The sequence below is a fragment of the Antrostomus carolinensis genome, unplaced genomic scaffold, assembly GCF_000700745.2.
Source record: "Antrostomus carolinensis isolate BGI_N321 unplaced genomic scaffold, ASM70074v2 scaffold14836, whole genome shotgun sequence".
NCBI lineage: Eukaryota > Metazoa > Chordata > Aves > Caprimulgiformes > Caprimulgidae > Antrostomus > Antrostomus carolinensis.
This window is the reverse complement of record NW_010322638.1, coordinates 1-22,044: the sequence shown is the minus strand read 5'-3', so window position 1 is coordinate 22,044 and position 22,044 is coordinate 1. Positions and strand designations below refer to the sequence as shown.

General features: G+C 40.1%; 1 protein-coding gene across 1 annotated transcript; it reads left to right on the top strand.

The window, feature by feature from the left end:
• Positions 1–201: 201 nt before the first annotated feature.
• Positions 202–18,903, top strand: OGA (O-GlcNAcase). Its single transcript, XM_010170315.2, has 15 exons — positions 202–249; positions 594–691; positions 1,908–2,038; positions 2,694–2,865; positions 3,706–3,804; positions 4,022–4,306; positions 4,878–5,036; positions 6,270–6,880; positions 7,282–7,456; positions 11,003–11,088; positions 11,956–12,060; positions 13,646–13,731; positions 14,721–14,913; positions 17,009–17,168; positions 17,938–18,903. The coding sequence occupies exons 1-15, from the start codon at positions 221–223 to the stop codon at positions 18,072–18,074; spliced, it is 2,526 nt and encodes an 841-aa protein (XP_010168617.2). The 5' UTR covers positions 202–220; the 3' UTR covers positions 18,075–18,903.
• Positions 18,904–22,044: the final 3,141 nt, after the last annotated feature.

Below are 22,044 nucleotides of genomic sequence, written 5' to 3'. Positions count from 1 at the left end.
ATTGCATTTTAAATTTAGATCAGTTTAGGTTATTACACTTTCCTAATGCTGTCTAACTAGATTTTTTTTTTTCCCTTTCTGGTTTGGGAAGCTTTTTGATGAATGTAGCAGAAGAGGAAGGAAATGGTGGATTGTAATATAATGTTTCATGGCGCAGGAATCATCTAACTGGATAATTTTAATCTTGTTTCCCCCAGGATTTTATGGAAGACCTTGGGTTATGGAGCAGAGGAAAGAACTTTTTAGAAGGCAAGTCATGCTTCCTCCTCACTGCAGCACATTCCATCGCAATATAATCATAATCTTCCACTTAAGCTTGAAAAGAATTATTGTTCTAACCGAGAGGTGCTTTTTGCCTAATATCTCCCCTAATTCTTGGGGGCTCATATGCACCTTTCCATCTTGCATAAATTGAATTTGTCCCATATCAATTGTACTTAAAGTTGTTGTGACTTAATTGTATAACACAGTGTTCGATGAAGAAAAAAATAAATGAGATCAAGTAAAAGAATTAGAAGTAGATCAAGTAAGATGCAGAATTCCTGAATTTGTAGACTCTCCTTCCAATGAAGACTTTTTTCCTATGTTTATAGACTTCAGAAGTGGGGACTAAATACGTACCTCTATGCTCCAAAGGATGACTACAAGCACAGGATGTTCTGGCGAGAAATGTACTCTGTGGAGGAAGCAGGTAATTGCCTTTATTTCCCTTCTGTGTCTTCTATAAATAGACTTTTGAATGAATTGGTCATTGCTACATATGTTTGTGTGTGTTTAATCACAGTAGCCATTTCCAAAGGTGAGTAGAAACCTGTTCTTAATACCCTGTAGATGTATTTAGTGGAGCTTTGGTACAAGCAGGGATTAACTTATTTTAACTGTAACTCTACAGATGATTTCTAAAACTGCTTTTTAGGCTTTGCCTTAAAAAGATTTTTTCCAGGGAAAGGTTGCTCAAGATTATTCTTCTGGCTCTTGAACATCTGAGCCATATTTTGAAGTAGAAATTATTTGCTTCAGAAAAGAAAAAAGATTGATGAGAAAATAGCATGCCCTTTTATGTGATTCATTAAGTGCTTGTCTCAACAAAGAGAGTACCAGTTAGAAAAGCAGCTTCTGACTATTTAGTCAGAACATTAAAGACCTGTTGAAGCTTGTGTAAGGCTTTTTATCGACTTCTGGCATTTATGGGATCTGCAGTGTTTTATTAGCCTGTGGGGATTATAATTTTCCTTGGGTGAGGGGAAAAATGATACTTGCTTGAAATTAAATAATTATTCTTGGGGGCCACTTTGAATCACTGCAGAAATAGAATCTAAAGGATACTGGAAGATAATTGCCAATAACAACAAAGATTGTTAAATATTCTAAAAATAATTCTCTATTAATTGTATGGAAGATTAAATTTGAAGTTTCTTTCTTAAAGCAACTGCTTCTGCGCAGGTGTTAAAAAAGCCCTTTTTCATGTCCCTTGAGCTTCAGTCATATGAATAATATTTAAATCACTGTCATGCAGGATGATATTACTACACTGAATTGTCTCTTAGTATATGTGACAAAAGTGGAAAAAATGAGTAATAATTCTAGAACTGTTGGTGTGCATACTGTAAAACAGACTACATCCACATTTGTCTCACAACACTGAGATAAAGAGAATTTTTAAAGTCTTAAAAATTCTAATATGGAAAATAAAAGTACAAGGATAGTTATATTCCTTTTGGCATAATTTCTGAGAACTCTTCCAAATAATTTGGTTCTCTTTGCTGTGTTAATTTTAAGAAATTCCAGCTTCTTTTTTTTTTTAATTATGGTAGCAGAAGCATTTGCATTTTATAATTTACTTATAATGATGTCTGAGATTCTTTTTTTTTTAATTGTTGAATTCTTCTGAAATATTTGATTTCCAGAACAGCTAATGACTCTAATATCAGCTGCACGAGAACATGAAATAGAGTTCATCTATGCAATTTCACCTGGACTTGACATCACTTTCTCCAATCCTAAAGAGGTATCCACGTTGAAACGCAAGCTGGACCAGGTAAGTGTGAAGAACTTACCACAGTTGCAGTGCTTCTTAATTTGAAATCTTCAGTACCCTGCTCACTCTTGCAGCTTTTCACTCGCTTCTTTAATGTTTTCAACACTAACATTAGTTTGGATGCCTCTGAGCAATTCCAGTGGGTGTGTTCAGGTTGTATTGCAGAAGTGGCCAGATTTAAATAACCTTATTTAAATTACCTTGTATTGATTGCATTCTGAAGGCTACTTTTGGGAGCTTGTCTTCAGAGTATTTTAGGACCTTGAAGCGAAGATGTGTTTCTAAAGCAAGAACTCTTATCCACAGTAAACACCTTCGGAGGCAGACCTGACAGATACCTTTTTTTATTCTTCGAATTGACTCCTCTCCTCTCCAAAAGCTGTTACAGAGTTAGCTTTTTTCCAGCTGTCTGCTCAGTGAGATCAGCTTTGGATTATTCAGGCTGGACAGGTTTGCGTGTCTTTAGAGGTCTAATCTTTGAGAGAAGCAGAGGAATAGGTCAGGGATAGCCATTCATTGTGAATAGATACCAAAGTCTGTCTTGCCTCCCTTACCTTCTCCCCCATTCTTTTAGCTTTTCCTTACAAAAGTTCTACGGTTTGATAATAAATAAATAAGTAGAAGTTAAACCTTTTTCTCTTGTCTCTTGTATTAGGTTTCCCAGTTTGGCTGCAGATCTTTTGCACTGCTGTTTGATGATATCGATCACAATATGTGTGCAGCAGACAAAGAAGTTTTCAGTTCCTTTGCTCATGCTCAGGTCTCGATCACAAATGAAATTTATCAATATCTAGGAGAACCAGACACATTCCTTTTCTGTCCTACAGGTAAAATGAGTTGAATCATTTAGTTCAGCCTTAAAAAGGAGGCGGCCTGTTACCTTACAGGTTGAAACACTGGCTTAATATCTAATCACTGCTTTAAGGTGTATTTTGGGGTTGTTTGAAGAAACTGACTTAGAAAGAAAGGTTCAGGTAACTCAAATATATATGCAAAGGTTTTGCCAAATATACACATCTCTGACAGGCTTACTGCAAAGCAAAGAAGGCAGCTTACCCACTTCTACTAGTCAGTGAGTTGCTTTATTTATTAAAAAAATTGCATTTGAGTCCAGTCATTGCTTTTTAAAATGGCAGGCTTCATCTCATACCTGTAAGAATATTATAAGAAAGAGAGAATCACTGTGTTCAGTGGTGTGGATTGTTGCAAGAAAAATTCAATTCAGTGGCAATGTTGTCATCACTGTTAATTTGTTTATCCCCTTACACTGTAGTAGTTTGGTTCTGTTGCAGACCTCCTCTTTAAATTTAGAGAAACACATGTTCTAGTGTTAATATTTTTAGGTATTTGCACTTAATAATCAGTCTTAAAGTTTCTAGTTCTCCTGTGTGTTGTCTGCTGTAACTTGCCCTTCTATTTATGGACTTTATTATTTTATTCTTAATTTTGATATTTAGGCAATTTTGTATAAATTCTCTACCTCTCCTTTCTGCCCTTTATGCTAAGTATCATTCATTTGAGTATAGTATAAAATATAAAAATGTAATAAAATATAGTAGAAAAATATTTGAGTGTAGTATTCTCTCAGTGTGTTTGTGGGAGAGTTGGGTATGTTGTCACACGTGTGTATCATTCTACTAACGGTGACATTTGCTTTTCCTGTACAGAGTACTGTGGAACTTTCTGTTATCCAAATGTTGCCCAGTCACCCTATTTACGGACTGTAGGAGAAAAGCTGCTCCCTGGCATTGAGGTGTTATGGACAGGTAAAAATTGTTTGGTGTGTTGGTTTGGTTTTTTGATGTGGGTTTTTTTGCTTGTTTGTTTGTGGTGGTGGTGTTGTTTTTGTTTTTTTTTTTAAATTCCCTGTTGGTGTTAAAAATTATTTCTCATAAGTATTTAGTAAAATAAACTGTCCAGCTACTTAGGGGTTGAATCTTCAAATATTTGCAAAGCTCTTTCATTATCCTGTTTCCCTCTTAGGTCCAAAAGTTGTATCCAAAGACATTCCAGTAGAGTCCATTGAAGAAGTTTCCAAGATCATCAGGAGAGCACCGGTTATCTGGGATAACATTCATGCTAATGATTATGATCAAAAGAGACTTTTTCTTGGGCCTTACAAAGGTCGGTCAACTGAGCTCATCCCTCGACTAAAGGGAGTTCTGACCAATCCAAACTGCGAATTTGAAGCCAATTATGTTGCTATTCACACACTTGCAACTTGGTACAAGTCTAACATGAATGGAGTGAGGAAAGATGTGGTGATGAGTAAGTATGCGTAACTGTTTGTCAGAATCTATGCATATGAATCATACTGAGGTTTTGGGGTTTTTTTGATGATGCTACTAACCTTTCCTTACCAAATTTTTCTTTCTTAGATCACCTAGCATTTTCTGTCCTATAAGTAAATGGCAGTTGCCTGAAAGATAATGAGCATCTAGATTGTTTTATTGACTTCCTGGGAAGTACCTGTAGCACATGCTATCAGAGGATTTCTTAAGTCTTAAGATGTGCTGGTGGTTGTGTAAAAAGCACTCTCAGCAGCACTTTTAGTGCCCAAATTTAACATAAGTGTCCATGCATTTGATTTTATTGGAATAGAAGTGGATCAGATCAAAAGAGAAACTCTGAGTGCCAGAATATCTAGTTTCTGCATACTGTTTCTGTGTTGACATTGATGGTGACCATAGTTTTCCATTGTATCTAGTTAGGATGTAGGGCTTTGTCCTTCTTGGAGAAATAAGGCTGTTAGAGAGTTCTTAAATGCCTTGTCTAACGTGACTTTTTTTTAATTTTGAATGATACTAGCATGGTAACTTTTGAAAACTTTTCTCTGTAGCTGATACTGAAGACAGTACAGTTTCTATCCAGATTAAATTGGAAAATGAGGGGAGTGATGAAGATATTGAAACGGATGTTCTCTACAGCCCACAAATGGCCCTGAAGCTGGCCTTAACAGAATGGTTGCAGGAATTTGGGGTACCTCAGCAATACAGCAGTGAGTCTGGTTTGATATTGTTCTGGGTGGGCTTGGTAGAAAAATGAGGTTAAATATTCAGTACTTGCCTTTAGATTAAAGCTGTTGTACAGATCCTGGCAATTTGTATACTTTTCAGTTGGAAGTATTTTCTGCCTTACTAATTGGGGAAACCTTAATAAAGAAAGAAGAATGCTTGGCATTCTGCAGTGTGCCTGTAGTGCCCCGACCTATGATCCTTTGGCACTCCTGATACAGGACAGGAAAGAGTCTGGATCTTGCTAGTCCCAGTTGTTACTAGACTTCCACTGGACCTAAGAGAATAGAAAAACAGTCTTTTTCTGAAGTGGGTGTTAGGCTATTGTGAGCATTATTTCTAACCCAGAAGAGTCCAAGTTCTTCCATTTATTTCAAGATGGCTTTATTTTTCTGAGTTTCTGTCTACAGAAACCAGCTGGGTTCCTTCCAGCGTTGTACACCTTTCTTGTAGCAGTGGGAGCTTGGAATCTGAGCTGAAATCTTTTTCTCAAATGTGGGTTTGAGGTGGTCACAGTGCCCTTCTGTGATAACTGGTGGAGGAATGGAAGAGTCTCTTCTCCTCCCAACTCTGCTCTGGTGCACTTACCCTTTTGAACTGCTGTAGGGTTTCAAATCTTTGTAAAACTCAGGTGCAGCAAAAACACTGGGTAAGGAGTAGTAATTAAAGTGTCATCTTCCTCCATTTTCACAGAATGGTTTAGGTTGGAAGGGACCTCTTGAGATGTTCTAGTCTAACCACCTTGCTCGAGCAGATTGCCCAAGATGGTGTCCAGTCAGGTTTTTAATATCTCAATTTTCCCTAGGTTAAAGACATTTTTGCAGTTGAAATATTTAAGCATCAGTCCTTTTATTTTGAAGTGGGCTCTATACCCAAATAAAAGTAAGTCAGGTGATGCAGAGGGAAAAAAGTTAACTTTACTTTGAGAGCTTTTTATTCTGATGGCGTAGTCAGAAATGCTCATGGCAGCACATAAATATTAACTAATTTTTTAACTTTTTCCCTATCCTATCTGCGCTTATTAGTTATGTGGAGGGGATACTTGTGAAAGACAGTCTGTAATTAGAATTACAGTGATAGAAGTGAACAGACAAAGTACCAAAAGGAAGCTGTGCTGATCCAATGCTGTGGCAATAGAATCAGATTTGCAGACGTTGCCAATTTGAATATTAGTTGGCAGATACTGAAAACTCTAAACTTTTTCTTCTTGTTCTCAGGTAGGCAAGTGGCCCACAGTGGTGCTAAAACTACTGTAGGGGATGTAGGGCCTCTGGTGGCATCATCCTCTTTAAATGCAGCAACTGTGGTTACCACAGTTTACCAGGAACCCATCATGAGTCAGGGGACAGCGCTGAGCAGTGAGTCACCGGCCTTGGTAAAGGAGGAAGAGAAGAAGCAATCTGATGAGGAACCAATGGACATGGTGGTGGAAAAACAAGATGATGCAGACAAGAATGCTAATCAGATACTGACAGATATTGCTGAAGCCAAGATGGCAGAGGAGTTGAAGCCAATGGATACCGATAAGGAGAGCATAGCTGAATCAAAGTCCCCAGAGATGTCTATGCAGGAAGACTCTGGTAGTGACATTGCCCCTATGCAGACTGATGAGCAAATTAACAAAGAACATTTTGTTCCTGGTCCAAATGAAAAGCCTCTCTACACAGTAGAGCCAGTGACTTTAGAGGACTTGCAGCTTCTCGCTGACTTGTTTTACCTTCCTTATGAACATGGGCCCAAAGGTGCACAGATGCTGAGAGAATTCCAGTGGCTCAGAGCAAATAGCAGTGTTGTCAGTGTTAATTGCAAAGGAAAGGATGCTGAAAAAGTGAGTGTGAATCTTGTTTGTCTCCTTTTAAATTAAAATCCTGAGCAATGTTATCTGTTGCCTATAATAGTGATTGGTGTTCCACGTCCTAAAAGCTGAAGGGTAGTGCATAATTAACTGCAGGTCACAGTAACTTTCATTCCTCCAGTGGAATCTACTGTTTTAAGCTCTGTAGTGCCATGTAGCTATGAAGGCAGTCTGGTGTCTGCAGTTAACCAGTGATCCTGGTACTGGCCTCGCTCCTACACAACCATAGAGAATACCTGTGAGTCATGTGTGGTGTGGTAGTCCATACTGGTAAAATGAAGTAATGAGCTGTATAGTGTTCCTCCCTATTTAGAGTACCTCTCCTCTCTAGAAGGTTGTGTTTGATCCTGTGGATCTTTTTCCTCCATTTGTAGATAGAAGAATGGCGTAACCGAGCAGCCAAGTTTGAAGAGATGTGCAGCTTGGTGATGGGGATGTTCACTCGCCTCTCCAACTGTGCCAACAGGACAATCCTTTATGACATGTACTCCTACGTCTGGGATATCAAGAGTATTATGTCAATGGTGAAATCTTTTGTGCAATGGTTAGGTAGGTGCATTGGGAGCCATTATAATCCCAGATAAGTGTATTTTTATTTTTAATTAGCCCACGGGGAAAACAAAGTATAAGGCAAATGTGTTTTCTTGGAAATGGGGTCTGATTTGACCCTGTTGTAAAGGTTTTCCTGTCTCGCTATTTGGAGCAGTGCTTGCTGTGAATTTGCTTTGGTATTGTAAGTGAAGTCTGCTGGATGCTTAAGATTGGAGACCTTGATTTTCTTCTTGGGCTAATGAAACTTCAATCTCAGCTGACACGTAAGTGTTGACTTTAACTTACTCTTGACTGAATGCACACTGGACTATGCCATGTAACTCCTTGGATACCCTGGTGTACGATTGGAAATGACACTACGAAATGTGACCACATCAGCCATCTGCTGCTTGCTCTGTCTTGATAACATTATTGCTGTCTTCAACAGAACAATTGCAGAAGTGACCTTTCAGTGGGCCTGGCCAAGAGGAAGGCGATCCTCCCAGCCCTGTGCGCATGCGAGCTTTAGCATAAGGCTATTCTGGTGCACAAGAATTTCCTTTAAACACTTTCCAAATTGTTGATTTTTTTAAAAATATTTTTTAAATTATTCTCCTTTTTTTTTTTTTGTAATGGGTGGAAATTGTGGAGCTCTCTTGGACAGATTTAGTCTGAGACTTAAACGGATCTTGAAACGGTTGGTTTGTTGTTTTTTGTTTTTTTTTTTTCTTTTTAATGTGTGAGTTTTTGGTTTTTGTTTTTGTTTTTTTTTTTTCATGAAAGATTTTTGGGGGATCCTAAGTTGGCAGATAGCACCAGCATGGCCTGGGTAATTCTAGTGACCTCATTTCACTTTCAGGTTTCAATCCAGCTGTAAGGAATATGCTGTAGACTTGCTTGACATACACAGCAGGCAGCAAAGCTGATGGTCTCACGTCACACTTTTTGTAGCTGTCACAAATCTCACAGTGGCTAACCATTACACAGCCTTGGTCTAGTCCTGGTGTTTGGATTGTCTTTAAATGATACTCTTAAACACTGGCATATTTAAGCAGAGACAGAGAAGACCTGATAAGTCAACAAGTCAGTCTGTGCTCAACAGCTTCCTGTGTTTTTTGCTTAATAAATATCTGATCCCTACATGAATGACTGATGAAGAAGAGCTTTTAAGACTGCCTTCTGGAAAGTACAGAGAAGAAAACTAGCTTGGGAGGAAAACTTGGCAGCACTGTAGTATGTTAACATCTCTGTCTAATGCTGTTTAAAGGTTTAGTTCATGCATTTTCAAGACCAGTGTGAACAACTCCCCCAACTTTACTGTTCTTGCTGTATGTTGACCTTTAGCTAGAAAGAATTCTCCCTTATTGATAACTTAAATCTGTTTAAAACTTCAGTCCAAAGGTCTCTAAAGAGAACAGTGATTCTTGTAATCTCTGAGCATTGAGGGCCCAATTTAAGACTGCATTTCAGAATTATTGGACTACCTACTGATTTCAGCTGAAATTGTCTTCAGTTTTCAATGTCCCTGTAAGATTGGGTTCAAGTCTTTAAATGCATCAAACATCTGGAATAGTTCACATTAGAAGCCAACTCTGTAAATACTAGCTCTGTTAACTTTGGCACTGTTCTGTTCTAGTACTCAAACTGGTATTAGGTAGTTAAAAAATTAATTTTAAGAGTTTTCGACAGTTTAATACTTTTATGCTAACAGTGCTTTTGTGAGAGAGGAAGCTTGCATTTTACCACTCATGTAAATATATATAGAGCAAAGGTCTCTGATAACATATATCATTATATAAAGCTAAGTACGTTACAAATCCAAACAAATTAGTTTTCACAATGGTGTGCTCAGTGGTCCACTGAACATTCACTTTCTTCACCTCTGCTCCGAAGTCCAGCTAGCATTCAGTCCCTTAAATTAGTGTGGCTGTACAGTACTATGGATTACTAATGACTTCTATTGTCTTCTTCCCCATTGTGTACAGATGGGAGAATCCTCAGCACAAGTTTCTACTGCTATTGGATGGACAGCGCCAGATGTTCACAGCGCGTCGTCATTAATTAATTAAAATGGAAAGGTTTTGTCTGTGAGGCAACTCAGATAGATTAGATGTGCAATAGGCATGAACTGAAGTCACATTTGCGCAGCGACTGAGGCATTAACTATGTTTTTCATTTATACAGCTCTTCATTCATACAGCTCTTTACTGTAATAATTGGAAGTGCTAGTTAAGTTGTAGTCTCAAAGGACAGACAGATACTGTCTTCCAAGTTATTGACTAAACCTCCTTGTGAAGGGTATCTTTTTATGTGAGAATTCTCAAATATGGGAGAATTCAATTCAAATTCTGATGCTTGGATTGTTTCTGAAATTTACCGTACTCAGGACAGTTTGTATTTACCATATATTGCTAAACACTTATAAATGTGAAACTTGGCACGCTTTGGGACTCTCTGACTAGCACAACATACTTGTCTGTACTGATCTGAGACTGTTACTTGAACAGGAGGTAGATTGCTGTCCACAAAAGGAAAAAGAGTATTTGCGCTGCTCATCTTGTCAGAAAACTAGGCAGGTAATTGATATCTCCCCTCCAGATACCGTGCTGCTTTTTTTTTTCTTCTCTTCTCTCTCTCGAGATGTAATTTAAGTTAGTTGTTGAAGGCTGTACTGCCTTGCTGGCAGAACAGTATTAAAACTTGGAGAGCTAATGGAATTTTGCAAGTGTAAACTAAAGCTGAGCAGTTCAGTGGGCCTGCTGTGGCTGGTTGATCAGCAGGGACCCTGGTGCATCTAAGAAGCTTGAGGAGGAAAAATATGAAGATGATAAAGAGCAAAGCTAGTATTATCTGTGGCCAGCAGGTTATACTAGTTAAATTGTGAGTTAACTCCAGATAACACTGCTTAGCTTTTTAACATGCCAGCAGCATTGTGAAGGTATGGCCTGGATTATGTAAATCTGCATAGTCTCTTGCAAGAATACTGTTTCATACAACTGTCCTGGCTGCCTGAACTGTTCCAGACCGTTTGCATATATCACCAGTCCTAGTTTTCTGACAAGATTAGAAACAATCATTACTAAAATGTGACTTCAGAAAGGTCCATCTTTTTCCAAGGGGCTGTGATAATGGTGTTTGATCTGAAATTTACAATAGTAGCTATTGAGCCACAGTAGCTTCCAAGATGTCATCTTTTTGAAGATGAAATGGATGTTTCTGCCACAAATATACAAAAAAAAAAAGATGTACAAAATGTCTGGGAAGCTGACGTAATTGTGTGTGGCAGCGTCCTTGTGCCTCCTGGTCTCTAATGAGGTGTGTTAGCTGAATCGCCTCACCTGTAGACTAGTCTGTTACAGGTAATGAAAAACTTGGAATACTGCAATTAGTGTGCAAGCACAAAATCTTTATAAATCATACATTATTACAGCCTCCCCCCGAGCCCTGGATTCTAGGTCAGTTAGAGAGTTTTTTCCACAAGTGTGTATTAGCTTTTTGGACATGTTAGACACCCAGGAAATCCCCCTTCTCGTAACGTTCTCCGCTTGGATCTGATCTCAACAGGGTGTCGTAGTCAATCTTCAGCACAGTTCTTAAGTGGAGACCAAGAACCCTGGGCCTTTAGAGGTGGTCTAGCAGGAGAGTTCCAGGTATCAATATGACTTCACAACTGAATGACATTTTCTTTGTTTTATAAGAAACCTTTTGTTGCACATCAGAGGTCTGGAAGGATTGGTCTGCCGAAGGCTTTCTGGTCCAAAGCCCATTAGCCTTACAGCTTGGTTTAAAATAATTTTCCTCCCCTTTCTACAGTAATTTCTCAAGGAGATGCTGCCTGTCCCACGCGCATGCGAAGCGCAGCGGCTTTAGTTGTACATTTCACATTGTTTCTTTGCAGGTCGCACAGCATTTTTATCTGCGCCCGCAATTGCACAATGCGCGCATGCTTGTCTGCCGATGGGAATTCCATGAGCAAAAGGGATAGTCATCCAAATTTTGGTTCCTCTCTAAATAAAACTGTAACGTGCTTTGTTGCAAAGATTTCAATTGGCAAATACTCTTAAATCTCTGTTTGTGCCGCGTTCAGATTTGTTCATGGATTTTTCAGGCGCTATACTTTTCCCCCCTCACAGGTGCTCTGCGCGCAGCAAATTGAATCAGCGCATTGCTTTTGGGATAAAGCGTCTCCTCTGGCCAGTTAACCCTCTTCAGACCAAACCTTTCCTCCTGACATTCTATGTTCTTGTACAGAGACAGTGTAGATACGATTGGTAAAAAGTATTTTAAAGCAGATAAGATTAACAGACTCTTAATGTGCTGTTTCAACTGCATATTTTAAAACACCAATTGGATATTTTCTATTCAAATAAGGTCTTTGCATTTGTAAAGCATACCAACCCCACCTTCTTCTGGGGTGCCTGCAAGTAGCAAATGTTAATTTGGGAGTCTGCAGTGCACACCCAAGAGTGATGGGTTTTGTTGTGCATACGGTCATATTGAGTATTTTGTTTTCACAGCGTTTACTGCCTATTGATGGGGCAAATGACCTCTTTTTTCAACCACCTCCATTAACACCCACTTCCAAAGTGTACACCATACGACCCTACTTTCCTAAAGATGAGGTAACTGCTTTTGACACTTGTCACTGTTGTTGTTAGTGATGCATTTCCTTTTGGGGGAACATTGGTTACTGCCAAGTCCCTTCATTCCCTAATGAAACGATGTCCCGGTATCTTGCACAAGGCACAAATGCAAGCTCACAAGAAAACTAAGGTTGAGTTGCTTGCCTGTGGTTTTGCCTATGTTGAACCATAGGCAAAACATCTTGATTCCCAGTGTCCCACCCCTACCACCTTTTAAACCTGTGAGTGCCTTCCCTGTTTCTGATGGGCAGGTTGTTTGTGGGTGGTAGAGGAATTCCTGCAGTGAGGACACATGCGATGCATTAACCTCAGGGGTGAGTGTGTTAATTATTGTGGTAATTGCTGTATTCTCAGCTGTATAGGCAGAATGTTGATATTGTGTCTCAAAATGTAGCTGAAAAATGTAATGATACTTCAGCCATTTTTATTTTAGTTACAGTTGTAAACTTTTTGGTCTGATTTTGTAATAAGTGTTGTCAAATCTACTTTGGAGTGTTTGATACTTTGAAGGTGGGAGTTTTGCATTAATCATTATTGATTAGGAGGTTTTTTTCTGCTGAACAGGTCTGTAAGTGTAGTTTCATTCCTATTAGCATAGGAAGAAGAATACTTGAAACTGATGTATCAGCCAACAGTTAACACTCTTTATGGATGCAGTTTAAACAATGTAAGGTTTAATGTGGCCTGAACTTTTGCATTTGAATCTACAATGAGATGTTTCCTTTGAAACATAAGTATCTAGGTTGAGTTTGCGGCAGCTCAAATGAGCCCTGACTTTGAAGCCAATCAGACAGACAGGGCTAGCACATGAGGACGTGTCCTTACCTCCTATTTTAGGCCAGCTCTATCCTGTGCCATTCTCATGAGCAGTAAAGCAGCCTTTTCCATACCTCAGTGCAGGACTGTACCTAAGCTGGTTTGTACTTTTGTAGGCAGTGGAATTGATATTTCTAAGCCATCTAAACAATTGGTGATGCAGCTAAACATCCAGTCATAAAGAATATTTCTTCTGCTGAGGAGTTTCCTTTTTCTGAAAGGAGGCTGGGGACATATCAAATGTAAAGCCTTTTTGTTGAAAAGTGTAAAGTTTCTTATTTAAAGTGTGACTGATACACCTTTACTCTTTAAGGAGATGCAGCTGAAAGTTTTTAACATGCAGAAAGTCGGGGTGTGTCTGACCTTCACAGTGGTTAAATTATTGCGCTTGGAAATTTGATGTTTTGGAAAGGGACTTTGTAGCGAGGGTGTTGATCTTCACTGAGTGTTGGGTAACTTACCCCTCAGGGTTAATCTTGTGCTGTTACAATGTGCAGGATGTTGACATCCAGGCTTTCTTTCCCAGCCATTCAACTTAACCACAGTGTTTTTGATGGGCAACTTTAAGAGTTACTTTTGGGTAGGAGAGAGAGATGGATCCTTTCTCATGGATGGGTGCTCTTCTGTGTAACTTAAATGCCTGTCAGTACTAGTTTACAGTAGAGCTGTTGATGAACTCTCTCTAAAACAAAGTTGTTAGCTTTTTAATGTGACTAATGACTTGAAATCATCTTTTCTCTCCTCTTAGGCATCTGTATATAAGATCTGCAGAGAAATGTATGCTGATGGAGCTGATCAACCCTTCCATAGCTTACCAGATTTAATTGGAGACAAGTACGTATTAGCAATGAATGACCTACAGAGGTGGTTCTGAAGGATGAAGTCCTGACACTGTATTTAATTTGAATTCTTAAAAGTGTGTATGGGAAGAATACAGAGAGCATTTGATTAAATAAAAATTTAAAAACCTGCCTTCTGCAGGCCTCCGGAAATTGGGGTTTTAGTTTCTTAAAGATACCATTAACAGTTATGTCTCAGTTTATGCTCTGGTCACTTGTTGTGAGCTGTTAGGAAAAAAAAGACCCAGCTGAAACCTCTGTATTATGAAACCTATGCATCATAGTAGCCTATTATTTCATGTTTTGTGAAAGCCTATCATAAGAGTGTCCATAGCCTGTAGTTACCTTCTGGTATTTTTTTTTCCAACCTACTGTAGTTCTTCAGATAATTGAAATTTTTTTGAGGACCAGTCTCCTAGCCCATTGCCTTGAATTTTTTCTGAAATACGCGTTATTGATCACCTGTACCAACTTTTAAAAAACATAAGGAATGATAAGTGAGATGAAGTTTAAAAAAGGTGTGTGGGGGGGCATTAAATCTGAGCTGTAAAATGACCTACTTTGAGTATTTTTGTTTTTTTCTCAAGTGTTTAATTTTGATAGAACTTTTTAAAGCAGCTGCTCTGTGAGTGGCAGGAAGGTAGTTGAGAAAAGATGTGTAAAAATACCCAAAAGAGAAGGTGGAAGAACAAGGAGGTAATGGCAACAGAGAAACTGAGGGCAAAAGTTGAAGGAAGTTTGTCTCTCTGAGTCAGAAAAGCAGTGTGTATGGAATTAAATTGAGAGATCCTGAGGTGCAGATGTTCCTCATAGCTGGGTTTTGACAGCTGATAAGCTTTGACAGTTAATGCTTTGTAGGAACTTATTCTGTGACTGGAGGACTCTGTTGCTTCTTTGGTTGACCCTAGAGTCTCCTCCAGACCAGCTGAAGAGCATACTTTTGCAAGTGACCTTTTGACTGAATTTGAAAACTTCTTTCTGCAGGTTAGTAGGAGGTCTGCTCACCCTCAGCCTGGATTACTGCTTCGTCTTAGAAGATGAGGATGGCATATGTGGCTATGCTTTGGGAACAGTTGACGTGACTCCTTTCATTAAAAAATGCAAAATGTCTTGGATCCCTTTCATGCAAGAAAAATATACTAAACCAAATAGTGACAAGGAACTGTCTGAGGCAGAGGTTGGTATAACCCACAAGACCAGAGCTCTATGTTGATCTCTCTTTCCAAAGCAGGTCTTGTTTACATTTTGCATTTTAAGCTTATGTGTAATTCAGTTTTCAGATCTTTCTGAAGTCTTTGATGAGTGTGGTATCTGACATCTTAGAAGGTGACAGTAAAATTACTCACTGCCAGTCAGATACAGCTGTGCTGTGATACACCCTGAGGTGTACTTAGTAGTAATCAGTGCAGTAAATGTAAGCCATCTTAATCTAGAGAAAACTATGTTTTGAAAAAAAGGATTGCTTCTGCTCTGTTCTCCTGCAAAACGAGTTGCTAGTTTCCCCATGCTGCAGGTAACGCTAACCCCTGATAGTCACATCAGTTTAAGTATGGAAAACAAATTAAAGAGCACTTGGTTTTGATTTTTAAATCTGTGAGCTATTTATGGAGTATGACAGCTGTAAATGGTGCAAAATGACATCTCACCTTTGGCAAGTGCTAAAAATCAGTGTCTTGAATTGTTTGTGGAAGAAATTAGAAAAACTGTGTCACTGAACTGTCAGAAATAATGAAAAATTCTAGCTCATGCGTTCTTGTCAAGGAGATAAATGTGTTTAATACTAAGAGGTGCTGATCCATACCTGCATGTGGAAAGAGGTGTGGCCAAAGCTGTAGTAGAGGCAGGCCCAGAAACACCACTTCTTAGCCTTTTTCTTCCCCTCTCAAGAGGGAAAGAATGGTTTACAGAGAGTATTCTCCAACAAGGTGTCTGAATATAAAGCTTGGTGTCAGACTGGCAGGGCTCCTAGGGAGTCCCCAGCTGTAAGGGCAAAAATGTCATATATAGCAGTGTGCCCTTGCTGTATGTGACTAGGACTAAGGCAAAATGTTAAAGGAGCGCGTGGCTCTCAGAGCACAGGCCTTCCCACAAGTGAAGTTTCCTAGAAATTGAATAAAATGTTTGTCATCCTGTTGTGAAAATGGCCACAACTTACAGGCACGGGGGAAAAGTTAAGTACATTTAAAAAAAGAAAAAAAGGCAATACAGCAGTCCTGCAGAAAATATTAGTGTTCTGGGGTAGGTGTGACTAGAAGGTATCTTAATAGCTCCACTGCCACTATTGAAGTGTAGCTAGTTCTGCAGTCTTGAAGGCATCATGGCTAGCTTTGAACACTTTCTATGGGGTTGTAGTACTTGTTACAGTTGAATAAAGGAAAGTCCAGAGGAGCAGGTGTGATTCTGAACCTGAAGAAGCTTAACAGTTTGAAGTAGCAACTTTGAACAGAAACTCCCTGCAAGAGTCTGGGAGATGGCAGTTTATAGATTTGAGGGGATTGCATTTAAACTTGACCGGGGATGGGGGAGAAGTTCCTTGTGTGATGAAGTCCTAGTTTGGGTTGTTGTAATAGTTATACAAGAATTGAAGTTAGGTGTCTTGTTTACTTGAGTCAGTGCTCCCTAAAGGTTCTAAAGTTCAGTAACCAGCAGGGGAAATGACTTGAGTATATTTTCAGTTTGGCTTTGTCTGCTTCTTCATTACCTCACTGTATTGATCTCTTCCCATGAATTGCATGAAGTTAACATCTGGTGTCACATTCCCAAAGACCTTCCTGGGTGATTGCAGTAGTCTTTAGTGATCAACAACATCATTCAGTGATCAACAAGGCTTGTTTCAAGCTAAAGACAAATCTGTCTTTGTTGGGGCAAGTAGTCTAAGATAATTGCATGGACCTGAGAGATGTTTCCAGGCTTCTGTGGACCAAAGAATACATGTGGAAGGTTAGGACACTTAGAGCTAAAACTGTCCTTGTAAAATGTAAAGAAAAGGAATATCTGCACACAAACTGTTGGTTATGGATTGGCTTAAGGTTTTTCTCTCTTGAAGTGTGGTCACTTGAAGTGTGAGAATCTCCTGTAGCCTAGCCTGCCTTTTTGTCTGGAGTACAGAGAGCAATTCAGTGGGTAAGGGACAAAGTAGCCATCAGAGGTGTAGTTGAAAGCATACTGATTTGGAGGTATACTCTGTGAGCCAATTATCCTCCCTTAACAAAGGTGAATGAAAATTGAAAGCTAGATAATGATTAGATGTCTGTTTCCCATATTCTTTTCAGAAAATAATGCTAAGCTTCCATGAAGAGCAAGAAGTATTGCCAGAATCGTTCCTTGCCAACTTCCCATCATTGATAAAGATTGATATCCACAAAAAAGTGACAGATCCGAGCGTGGCCAAAAGCATGATGGCCTGCTTGCTCTCTTCTCTAAAGGCTAATGGTAAGCTTCTTGCACTCAAAATGCCTCTTTTCCTGACTATGGTGCAAGGCAAACTTGAGATGGTTATGGTAACATACTACACTTGCCTGTCAGCCTGAGGTATTTGATTCTTGTCATAGTTGGCACTCTAGATTTAGGTAAATAGTTATAAAAGCTTTGGATAGCAAACTTTGGCTGCTGCCTGTGGTAAAAGGTGGCTTCTCACTTTAGCCATTATCCTGGAAATCAGAAAACAGGAAGACCTGAGGGAGTAGTTTAGCAATGAGAGCACACATTTTTACATCTTGAACAATGCACAAATGTTTATATTTCCCCTGCTGGCATTGATAATGATGCTTTTTCTTGTGTGTGGCAATGTGCACTGGTGAGTAGTTACCAACACCTTCAATGAAAAGAAGTACTTGGCTGTCTGCCTTACAGTGCGCCTGAGGTTCAGAGTTCCTTTGCACAATTTAATGCTCTCTTCTAGTGCTATTTTCTGAGCTGACATCAGACTTTCAGGGTGCTTTTATGTGGAGAAAAAAAAAGGTGTGTAGAGGGTTTGTTCAGACTGAGAAGACATCTGCAATGTGCAACCACTTTAGGGGATGGTCAGCTATGTGGCAATAAATCTGATGGCTTTTGGGCACTTAGCTCCATATGGAATTCGATCAGTGACTTCATTGTGTTTAAATGTTAAAATAGGTGGGAACTCTAGCAATATTTGATGTCTGTGCTTTTTACAGTAACTCTGCTCCTACAATGTTTTGTTTCTTTCTTTCTTCTTTAGGCTCCCGTGGGGCTTTTTGTGAAGTGAGACCAGATGATAAAAGAATCCTGGAATTTTACAGCAAACTGGGTTGTTTTGAAATTGCTAAAATGGAAGGATTTCCAAAGGATGTTGTTATCCTTGGAAGAAGCCTGTGAAGTGCTTGACAGCAAACTGTTCCAGTACTGTAGTCCCTTAACAGCTGGGCAGGTAGTGGTGGGGATCTTCATATGGTCTAGCTGCACAAAGCCAGCAATAAGCCAGCTTGGTAGAAAGGGCTATGCGAAAATCACCCATCACACATTCAGACTGTAATTTGTTGGAAGAGGATAATGCTGCTGAAAACACTGTTTTAACAAAGAGAAACCTTGTCCTCTCCTGGTCCTGTGTGAAGTGCCAAGGAATCTTGCATGGGCTATAGTTTCTCAGAAGAATCCCTCTCAATCGGTGCTGTGGTTGATGACAGTTCTCTGCATTCATGTGTCAACAGAAAAGTGGTCTCTGGCAGAAGTATCTCTAAAGATGCAGATTTCTTTCTCTGTCCTAGAGCAGGATGTGCAACTGGAAGTTGCAGAAATGGGAGGGATTGCTTGTGTCAATCAGCAAATTTAAAGATAAGTAGCTACAGTTCTATTTTTTACTATCTTTATGCTTGTTGGTAAAGCAGTGACCCGTTGTCACTTCTAATGACCATTGGTTCAAGCTTTGTGCTTTGTTAGGGACAAACGTGCAGTGATCTGTGGCAGAAGTCACTTAATGACAAACTTGTAAATTTCAGTGTATATAAACTTAGCTGTATGCTGACTAATTTTTTGTTTACCAGGTTTTGTAACTTTCTTTTGAAAAGTGAAATGGTATAGGTCCAACATGGCACTTTTGAATAACCTAAAACCACAGTGGAGAACAAATCTGTCCTCAGCACCGGCCTTTCTTATTGTGCCTCGTATCCAGGGCAAGAAACTGATCATCTTGGGTAAGGGGAGCGGATCCCAAATGATCCTTCCTTCCAACAGCAGTCTGTCACTGCTTGAGGTTATCATCATCCTCCTGGGACTGAAACAGCAATTCACAGTCTTTTCCCATTAATTTTGGTAACATTCGCACAGGACTGTGGATGAAAGATGGTGAGAGGGAGAGAGCTGGCCCACAGCTGGGACTTGTCCTTGGAACAGTCACCATGTTTCAAAGCCTGTCTGTACTAGTTTGATTAAATCAGGGTCTTCAAGTCCTGCACATTTGTATCAAATAACTTTTCTATAAGAAATGCCACAATAAGCACATTTTTACACTTTATTTAAATGGTTATCTACTTTTAAATGTTCCAAGAGTTTAATGTTTTTACCCAGGTCTGACGTGTTTGGCTATGGGATGGAATCAGCATGGTATGGGATCTGGTAGTGAGGTAGTTGCATCATTTATGAAATTGGTATTTCACAGAAGTCCCAGTGTCCCAGACACATAATTGGCCAATGGTAAACACCTCGCAATACCTTGCTTCTTTCACCTGCTGCCATCAGCTGTCTTTATCTTCCTTTTTACTTTTCCTGGGGTTTTTTTCAGTGATGTGCAAGGGAAATTCAGTTCCTTTTACAAGCCTCCAGCTGCATAGAAGTTAGGCAACCTGTAATGGATGGCATTAAGACTGCAGTAATGTTGTCTGCGACCTGTAAGGAGATGCTGTGTTTGGCCTTCTGGTGCAGTCACATGCAGGATGTTTTTTTTGGTTTTTTTTTTCCTTTGCAGAATGTGAACAATTTTCTAATGCGGTAGTGAAGTATTTAAGTTGAAACAAGTTCATTTCATTTTTAGGGAGCGGTACGGGGTTGTGCTATGGGATTTCATGTAAGTCAGAGCTGAATGCCACTAGTTTTTATACAGCTTTGAGTGCATGTTGAGTAGCTGATACCTTGGTTTTTCAGGTGAGAGAGTTTTGTTTCTTCATGGATACCAGAGTCAACTTATTTTATCTGGATGCGTAACGTTACAGCATAGGATGCTTGTGGCCTTATTTCTTGGCTTTTAAGGAGTTGCCACATTTTCTCTTCCTATGACTTTGTTATTATTATAGAAGTTAATTGTATAAGCCTATGGAATGTCAGGCCAATACCATCATTCTAGGATTGTAAAGTGATATGTTGACATATCTTTCATGGTTATGAATTTTCATTAAGGTTGGAATGCCACTTTCATTAATCTGTTTTTAGATCAACAGTATCGTAGCAGAAAAAAACGACCTGTAAAACTGTATTTGAAGACCATGCGAGAAATAGAATAAAAATTGAGAAGTGAATGTAAATAAGAAATGTGTGTTTTGTGTATCATGTTCCAGGACCAGAAGTGAATGTTACATCACACCCTACCTGTGGGATGCCCCGAGGATCAGCTGGCAGAGAAACTTGTCTCTGGTTTTGGTGGTGGCAGTGCGTTGTGCGATGGACGCTTATCTGTGCTGGTGGTTTTTATAGGCATGTATTCAGCGACCCTTCAGAAATACTTGCCCCAAAGATTTTTGGGCTGCCAGTGACCTTTCTCGTTAGCCCTTCTGTGAGCAGCACCAGTTGAATTTTACCTGTTGTGTAGAATCCAGTGCTTTCAGAGGTGGTCTCCCATGTCCGGCGAAGTCAGTGTGAGCAGTTTTGCAGTGGTGCTTGTTTGCCCTTTTTACTCTCTCTCTTTTTTTTTATTTTTTTTTTTTTTTCTTTTTTTTTTTTTTTTTTTTTTTTTTTTTGCTTCCCCCTCTGGTTGCTGGCTTTAGTGGCTGCTGAAACACAGAAGAGCCTGCCAGCAGAAACAAGGTGAGAGGTGAAGTAACTTGAGGGATGTCATGCAGTGTGTAAGGCGCAGACTTCGTAGATTCATAGTCTGGCCTTAGTTGTACATCCATAAAATTTAACTTACGAAATGCCTGTGATAGGTAAAACAAGTAGCTTCCTGCTTAGAAGGGTGGCTGAGCAAAAGGGATGGGTCAGGAGTATTAAAAGCAGCTTGTCCCGAAGGTCAGTTCACAGGAGTTCATCCAGAGGCTGCAGAGTTACGCTGGTCATGCAGTGCAAAAGCTGTGTGTTGTGGAGAACTTGGTAACACGCAAGCTAAGGGAAATTAGCAGTGAAACACCTTCCTTCTAACCCGATAAATGTGTGCTATGTTAAAATGATAAGTTTTACTTCACAAAATCATAATGTGTTGCATAGAGGCGTGTTTGGTTTTTTGAAGCCTATTTCATGAAGTTACGGCAGGAACACCGGTATGACTTGCCCATGACAGACACACCTTGGCCTGGGAGGCAGGTTTGGGCTCTGATGTTGTGCCAGGAACCCTCCCCTTGAGGGAGTGTGAAGCAGAAGCGGGTGAAGCAGAAGCAGCCTCTCTTGCCTCCCTCGCTGCAGGGTGGTGGCCACAGACAGGTCACGTAGGTAACTGCGCTGCCACCAGCCAGACGGCTGCAGGGAGCAGCTGCTGCAGAAGCAAACGGGTGTGCGTGCGCTTGTGTAACTGCCGCTGAGCGAGCACTTGCCTCTTCCTGGGACATGGTTCAGCTTTTCAAACCTTTTCAATTGTGTTTTTCTTGAACTGACTCCAGCTGGAGGAGAGCAAATTGCTGGCTGGTGGAGATCTCCTCTGCGGCAGGAGCAGAGCCAGCTTCTGACCAAGAACACGGTGTGAGCTCATCATTAGTGGGGTTAGTTTTAATTCAGCTGCTCCCCCCTCCATTCCTGCAGCACGGACCAGGCTGTTTCCCTTTCTGCTTTGGGAGGCCAGTGCAGCCCTCTGCTCCCCGTGATAGATTTTTGAAGCAGGATCTTGCCTTCTGCATTGAAAGGCTCCTGTACCGCAGTCCCGGGTGTCAGATCATGTGGCCCTTGTCCTCGCCCATGCTTAAAGGGATAGAGACGAACAGATGCCTCGCGTGGTGCCCCTGTCTCTGTCGCCTCTGGTGCCTCTCTTAATGCACTCACCCTCCTGCCTCTTCTGGTTCTGTTGGTGCCCTGTATCTTCTCCCTGGTGTTGAAGACTGGAGCTCTGGTGCTGGGATGGTGCCCACGAGGAGGAGGATAGGTGGACAACCAGTAGAAAATGCTATTTTTTCTGGTGTGGCATTTCCACAGCAGGAACTGTGGTCAATAAATG